This window comes from Channa argus, chromosome 20 (genome assembly GCF_033026475.1).
Source record: "Channa argus isolate prfri chromosome 20, Channa argus male v1.0, whole genome shotgun sequence".
Classification (NCBI taxonomy): domain Eukaryota; kingdom Metazoa; phylum Chordata; class Actinopteri; order Anabantiformes; family Channidae; genus Channa; species Channa argus.
Genome location: NC_090216.1, coordinates 15,340,640 through 15,348,597, shown reverse-complemented (window position 1 = coordinate 15,348,597; position 7,958 = coordinate 15,340,640). Strand labels below are relative to the sequence as shown.

Below are 7,958 nucleotides of genomic sequence, written 5' to 3'. Positions count from 1 at the left end.
GGGCTGGGATTTCTGCATCCCAGCTTGATGCTCTACACGCCGCAAACCAAATCAAACTCTGTTTATATCATCGCTTCTATTCAGGCCTTCAGAAAATGGCTTTTGTAGTCGTGCAGTACTATTGTGATATGGATCCGACACCTTACACCCAAGTCGTGCCACAGTATTGTTACTTTGTGTTTTTACTCCCTGTTTACCTAATTTTTCAAAAGCTGCACTAATTTCTAAAGATTTCTCCCACTCGCATCTGTCCAGCGGTTGTTTAGCTCAGCTTAGGGCACAGATTTGAAAGCAGGAGGAAACAGGGAAGCTAGTCAAAATATTACCAAAATCTTTGTACTAACACATTTAAAACTCTCAAACTTTTGACCTTGTCAGACTTCATAGTTCCCCATTCCCCCCCCCACTATTGCTCTAAGCAAAGTTAAGCTAAACCCCCCTTCTCCTGGCTCTAGTTTTATATGTACCATACAGATGTAAGCAGTTTCATCAGCAAGAACGCAAATAAGTTTTCCCAAGATGTATTAAATTAAAAATGCCTACAAATTAAAATCACAAAGTCCAATCGGTGTCCTCCAGCTCCGTGGTTGAGAGCACTGTATAGCTTTAAATTAAGCCCCATGCAGAGCACTGCGCTCTGTCCATAGCTGTCAGGAGACACTCTCAGATCCACGTCAGAGGGCTTCTCTGTAGGTCTATCTGTGGTCAACACACGGTCAGTGTAAACATTTGACGACATCTGCTACGACATCCAGCGGCCTCATATGCTCATGTACCAGGATGTCACCAACATGTGCAGAGGAACACAAGAATAATGGACGTCTGGGGCATTTGTGACTCGACCAGCCTTAATACCTGGAGCTCAGATCCCCATTCCACCTTAACAGAAATAGAAAGCAAGGCTCCGACATTATCTACTTTCTAACATGAAATGGTAAAGGTTTACATGTTTACTGAACCGATAATACAACTTCCTCAAATCCAATCATCATTTGATCCCCTGATAGCCAGTGGTTTACACACTTTGTGGCTACATCCTATCCAGTGTCTTATCTGTTAGTGCAGCTACTTTGCAAGAAGGATCAGGGGATAAAAACCATTCACTTTGGGGCCTTAAACGTGAGTAAGTAGTCCCTAAATGAGGGGATCATCATTCCTGTGTACTCGCAGTGAATTTGATTAACAATGGGGGTGAGACTGGCCCATTGATCAGCATGATGGTCTTGGGAATTTGATCCCTTTTGTTCTATCTGATTGATTTGGGGATCATCCCGGATTCGTCTTAATGGTGAAATCAACGCGTGATGCTTATTTCGATCTTAACACTGACACATTGTCCAAACAAAAATAGAGGGAAAGCACAGGATGGGGGGTGGTTGGGCGGCGGCGGCGGGGGGGGGGGGGGGGGGTTACGTTTTTGTGGAAATGTGCATTAACAGGGAGCTTTTTGAAACGCGCTTCATTTGCGTCATACCACGTCTGTTCGTTTGCTCTCTAGCAACTGGCCTCATACTGATAACAGACAACTGGGCCAAGAAAGCCACGATGTGGAGCGACGGCGACAAAACGTCATAATGGGATGTGAATTTTATTTGGTTGGCAGACTAATTGGCCCCTTTATAAACAAACGCAATGCCGCTGTGTAACCGAAAAACACAACCCTTATCCATAACTTAGGATATATTCATTAGCACTTAGATGTAGTTGAACATAATTTATTTTCATTTTAAATTAATTCCTAGTGCAATTCGTCATGGATTCCATGTGATTCCAACATTCAGATTAAGCATTAACAGCAGAGTCCTGACAAGTGTTTACAAATCATTTTTCTAAAGGTTAAACTGAAGCTGGAATGCGAATAATAAATCAAATGGTCACTGATCAATTGCAAACTATGGGGAAATTGGTCATATGTTTGTCTTTACAGACTCTCAAGCCATTTTCACCTTTCCTCTGTTTTTCCACCATCACCAATCACTAACCAATCATTTCTCGGTGTTAGCTGAAAAAACAGGGACAACCTGTCATCAAAGACAGTGGGGTCGCCCTTATCCCCCACCGTCCCATAGGTGGAGAGCTCTGTTCACTCTCCACTAACATGACAGTCGGATCTCTGCGCCTCGTCCTCGTCCTCGCTCTCCAGCTGAGATGCGTCAGCCTGCTCGCTATCCAGCGGGACAAAGGGACCACGGGGCGGCTGGATGCTTTGGACGCGACGAAGCAGGACGTGCTGGTCCACCTGGAGGATTTACCCCGAGCTCCAGAAGTGGCTCCTCACAAGAAGGCGCCTCAGTTCATGTTGGATCTTTTTAACGCGGTATCAGTCTCTGATGGGACACCGAAAAGCCAGAAGGACATTTTGGAAGGAAACATAGTGCGGAGCTTCCAAGATAAAGGTGAGCAGGAAACATTTACGCAGGAGTTACTGTATTAAATGAGAATGTATTTCGGAAAATACCATGTACTTACTTGAACTAAAGTAATATTTTGCCAAATGACGTTGAATATTTGGACTATAAGAAGTAGAATGGGTAAATGTTATTTAAGCGCGCCATTACGCACGATTACGCACAGACATTAAAAGTGTTAAATGTAGAATTATATTTTTTTAAAAAACGTTAACATCATTTCACAAGGTCTTTGTTTGGTATGTTCCGGCCTGCAGGTCATCCTGGGGAGAGGTTTCACTTCTTTAACCTGTCGTCTCTGGGCAAAGAGGAGAGGATGGTCAAAGCGGAGTTTCGTTGGTTCAGAAAGAAACACAAGTTTTTTCTGGGAAGGTCATATGGACCTCATTTTTACAAGGTAAAATACTCATTAGGCATTAATATTTAATATGCACGTGTCTTATTTACTGTGTACTTAAGAAAAAAAAACTTGTCTTCCCTGTTTGGCAACGAAACTCAAACGTTTCTTCTCATGGCACTTTTCCTTTCAATGTCTTTTCCTTACTTTCCTAACAATGGTTCTTTCCTGAAGGCTCGTCTTCTAAATGATTAAATGTAAATCTAAATGTGAAAGAAATAGGTTTAACATCCCCATATGTTTATTTGACAGACGGTTTTTAATTCTCAACAATAGTTTAGACGTTTAAATAAATACCGATTAGTGAAATGACACCGTATGTCCTGACTGTCCAGGTGGATCTGTATGAGGTGCTGGACAGTAGAGTGAAGCCATGGAGAGGAAATCTCATCACATCCAGACTGGTGCCTCTCTACACACAGGGATGGGAAGTCTTCAATGTCACTCAAATGGTAACTGCACCTCTAGTTGTTCCCTTATAATTCTGACTGCTGTAAAAAGACTGTTCACTTTGGATTTTCTGCGAAATAAACTTAATTCAAATTAAACATGTATAATATTACATCTTTAATGTCATCTTGTAACATTTTCACCTTTTTTCAATTCCAGGTGTCCAAGTGGATCCAAAACAGTCAAGAGAACAATGGCATCGTGGTGGTAACCACACTTCCTTCTGGTAACTGGATAGACTCGGTGGTGTCCTCATCTAAGCAGACCAGAGAGCGGACGGAGAAAAACTCCTACCTGGTCATATTCTCAGATGATGGAAGGACAGGAGCATCCAACCGATCGTACCTTGGTAAGATGGTGGGTTTTTTTTGTGGGTGTGTGGGTTCGGGTTTGTTCAGTTAGTCTTATTACAATGTTGACTTCTCGTTATGTATATGACAGTCTATCTTGATACAGATCTCCTGATACAGTTTCTCCCAGAAAACGATTAAACCGAAAAAGTCTGTGCAAAGTTTCTCCCAGTTTAAGCTGAGATTCATTTGAAACATCACGGGCCCATCTTACCTATATCAGGTCAGATTTGGCGATCTTGGTGAGCTAATGGTCATACTTTTAGCTTTTTAGCAACAATATATTATTTCTTAGTTAGCAGCTGTTAGTTGGCGATGTTACAATATGCTCTTCAGAATTTATTTCTGAAAAAAATTTTCTTTGATCAAGGAAAATTCCACATAGAAGTTGTGTCTCTTTGCAAAAGTTGTTTTTATGGCTATGTTGACTGCCTTTAGCCACAACCCGATTCTTTCAGGACCTTTCAGCAGGAATCTGTGGAACAGTTTGGATTATTACGTGTTAAAAATGAAAAAAAAAAAAAAAAAAAAATTGCAGGTTGTGGTATGTTAGCAAAAGAGCTGAGCAACCCTGAGAAGTCCCGCACATTTATTTTAAAGACGCTGGCTTTCGTGTCTGAATATCCCAAACTGCAAAAATACTCCAGTTTTTGAATCTGCAACATAAAAATTGCTCCCAAGGTATCTTCATTTACAAATTGGGAAGGAATTAACACAGACAAACCAAAACCTGATATAAAGTATTTCTAAGCAGCAGCACACAGGAAAGGGACTATAAGCAGACAATTAAATCAAATTTCAGGAGGAGTTCATTTGAAACATCTAGTTTATTGAAAAACTGTCAGTATTAGCAATCAACATAGTTTGTCACATCAGAATTGCAACAAGAAATGCTTCAAAAGATCCAAACCACGGTGTTAAGTTTTCACTGTGTAGTTATTACAACTCCAGAATAAAGTTTAATTTACCCAAACATTCTCCAACCTGTAGATTTCTATTGCATGTAGAGTATTGTTGAAAATAATAGCAGTACAAAGTGACTAATCAGAATAATCCAGGTTTTTAGTATATTGTTTATTGCTACATGGGAAACGAGTCACCAGTAGGTGCAGTAGATTCTCAGAAAACAAACAAGACCCATCATTCGTGATGTGCAGCTCTTAAGGCTGTGCAACTGGGCAATTAGTTGAAAGGGGTGTGTTCAAAAAAATAGCAGTGTCTGCCGTTGACTGTAAAAACTCAAAACTATTTTGTACAAAGGTTTTTGTTTCTGGGATTTAGCATCCTGTGAATCACTAAACTAATATTTAGTTGTGTGACCACAGTTTTTTAAAAGTGCTTCACATCTGTGTGTCATGGAGTCAACCAGCTTGTGGCACCTCTCAGCTGTTATTCCACTCCATGATTCTTTAACCACATTCCACAATTCATTCGTTTCTTGGTTTTGCTTCAGAGAAAGCATTTTTGATATCAGCCCACCAGTTCTCGATTGGATTGAGGTCCGGGGATTGGGCTGGCCACTCCATAACATTACTTTTGTTGGTTTGGAACCAAGACTTTGCTCGTTTACTAGTGTGTTTGGGGTCATTGTCTTGTTGAAACAACCATTTCAGGACATGTCCTCTTCAGCATAAGACAACATGACCTCTTTGCAAACTGATCCATGATCCCTGGTATGTGATAAATAGGCCCAACACCATAGTAGGAGAAACATGCCCATATCATGATGCTTGCACCCACGTGCTTCACTGTCTTCACTGTGTACTGTGGCTTGAATTCAGAGTTTGGGGGTCGTCTCACAAACTGTCTGTGGCCCTTAGACCCAAGAAGAACAATTTTACTCTCATCAGTCCATTTCTCTTTAGGCCAGTTGATGGCAAATTTGGCAAATTGGAACCTCTTCTGCACATGGCTTTTTTTTAACAGAAGGTCTTTGTGGGGGATCCTTGAAAATAGATTAGCTTCACACAGACGTCTTCTAACTGTCACAGTACTTACAGGTAACTCCAGACTGTCGCTGATCATCCTGGAGCTGATCATTGGCTAAGCCTTTGCCATTCTGGTTATTCTTCTATCCATTTTGATGGTCGTCTTCCGTTTTCTTCGACGTCTCTCTGGTTTTAGTCTCCATTTTAAGGCATTGGAGATCATTTTAGCTGAACAGCCTAGAATTCTTTGCACCTCTTTATAGGTTTCCCCCTCTCCAATCAAATTTTTAATCAAAGTACGCTGTTCTTCTGAACAATGTCTTGAACGACCCATTTTCCTCAGGCTTTCAAATGCATGTTCAACAAGTGCTGGCTTCATCCTTAAATAGGGGGCCACCTGATTCACAAAATCAAAAGGTGACCTCAGTGACTGAATGCCACACTGCTATTTTTTTCGAACACACCCCTTTCAACTAATTGCCCAACTTCACAGCCTTACGAGCGAGCATATCATGAATGCTGGGTCTTGTTTGTTTTCTGAGAATCTACTGCACCTACTGGTACGTAGCAATAAAAATATACTACAAACCTGGATTATTCTGGTTAGTCACATTGTACTGCTATTATTTTGAACAATACTGTCAGAGGAACATACAGGATCTATTTTTCCTGCCTCCACCCCTCAAAAATTATATCATCATGTAGCATCATGTGTCTCACGTAATTCACACGTCCTGTAGTAAAGTCAACTTAACTTTTCTACACTTCAAAGTGTAGAACCCCCAAGACTGAAATCCTTTTTAATTGATTCAATTCTTCTCTTAACCATGTGAGACGTTTCTATTTCTACAGGACAAGCCCAACCTGCAGCTGCAGCACCTGAGCTCCAGGACCACCATAGCAGAAGGCGACGCGAGTCTCCAGGTTCCTCACCCCTCGGTCATATCCAGTCCTGCCAGCGCGTTCCCCTCTTCGTTGACTTCGAGGAGATCGGCTGGTCAGGCTGGATCATCTCTCCCCGGGGATACAACGCCTACCACTGCAAAGGCTCCTGTCCGTTCCCATTGGGAGGGAGCCTCAGGGCGACCAACCACGCCACGGTGCGCTCCATAATGCATGCGCTGAAGCTCTCCAGCCATGAAGTGGGAGCTCCCTGCTGTGTGCCCGACCGACTCCAGTCCATCAGTTTGTTATATTTTGATGATGAGGAGAACGTGGTTTTGAAGCAATATGATGACATGGTGGCATTAAGCTGCGGCTGTCACTGACTTGTTGTTCATCCCCTGCCCCCTCTAACACTGGGACCGTGACGGAGGTGGAGAGTTTGACTTGTTTGAGTTGATTAAAACCTTTTCTTGCATATGTTTATATATTGTATAATTTTAAAAATGAAACAACTATTCTTACACTTTTGATCAGTGATCCTTTGTCTACTCTAGTTCAAGGATTCCTCCACATATTGTGATGCCTAAATAGAATCGAAAGCCACAATTAAGAGCATCTTTATTTGAACACTTTTATCGTCGTCAAGGATGAGCATTGGCATTGACTATGGTGCCGGTTGGGAGTTGTAAGTGTTTGAAGTGCATTTCAGAGCATTATTACTGGGGACCTTAACTTCAAGGTCTTCTCAGTAAGGACCAAATATTAGTTTAGCTTTTCTCTGGAAGGGTTTCAGTATTTGGAATTCATTGCACTGCATTAGGCTGCAATAGTCACATTCCTGATGGATCAGTGTGTTTGTATGATAAATTAATTCCCATCACAATTTCCATTATGTGTCTTGTCAGTTTATAGATATAGAAGATTTTAAAAAAAAAAAGCAAAAATATTCTATTTTTTTGTCTTTGCCTTGTCAAATGACTCCAATTAATAATAAATTATTTAAAGTGTTGCAAAATCATTTTGTGTCAACTTACTAAATGATTATTTGGCCGACTTATTCTGGTGACTTCCTCTTAAATAGTCTCTCCTTTAATTAGATGTGAACATGAATGAAGTCTAACATCAATAGTGAGGATTAAGGTCTCAATGAATGTCTAATACAAACTTGTTGAGAATGTAAACTACATTTCCATCTAAGCAGTCTTAACACAGTTCAGATTATCCAAATACAGTAGACCCTTCCATTTAGTTATTCATCGTATAGTAGTGTGGATTCGTTAAAAAAAAACCCCATCTGAGCCGTGACATCGTTCCTGTCTTTACATTATATGACCACAGGATGGCAGGATCCCCTATACTCTCCATGCACCACTTCAAACCCATTCCAAATTATACCCACCCTTGTAGAATAATTGTGCACCCTATCGTGGATTTTATAATGGTAATAAAAATTGCTGAACTTAACTTGCTGAATTTAAATGCTGCTAAGTGTTTTGTACATAAAATAAACCCATTGTTTATAGGCGAGTGCATAGTAATT

General features: G+C 40.9%; 1 protein-coding gene across 1 annotated transcript; it reads left to right on the top strand.

Annotated features, from left to right (window-relative positions):
* Positions 1 to 2,015: 2,015 nt before the first annotated feature.
* On the top strand, positions 2,016 to 7,938 carry LOC137106027 (bone morphogenetic protein 2-like). The gene is made up of 5 exons (XM_067489014.1): positions 2,016 to 2,396; positions 2,666 to 2,805; positions 3,141 to 3,257; positions 3,415 to 3,604; positions 6,386 to 7,938. The coding sequence occupies exons 1-5, from the start codon at positions 2,099 to 2,101 to the stop codon at positions 6,799 to 6,801; spliced, it is 1,161 nt and encodes a 386-aa protein (XP_067345115.1). The 5' UTR covers positions 2,016 to 2,098; the 3' UTR covers positions 6,802 to 7,938.
* The last annotated feature ends 20 nt before the right edge of the window (positions 7,939 to 7,958 follow it).

Excerpts from the sequence above, each read along its gene's own strand:
- LOC137106027 (XM_067489014.1), top strand. The coding sequence starts at position 2,099 with ATGACAGTCGGATCTCTGCGCCTCGTCCTCGTCCTCGCTCTCCAGCTG. Across the intron at positions 2,397-2,665 it reads GCGGAGCTTCCAAGATAAAG|GTCATCCTGGGGAGAGGTTT; the intron begins GTGAGCAGGAAA and ends TCCGGCCTGCAG. Across the intron at positions 3,258-3,414 it reads TCTTCAATGTCACTCAAATG|GTGTCCAAGTGGATCCAAAA; the intron begins GTAACTGCACCT and ends TTTCAATTCCAG.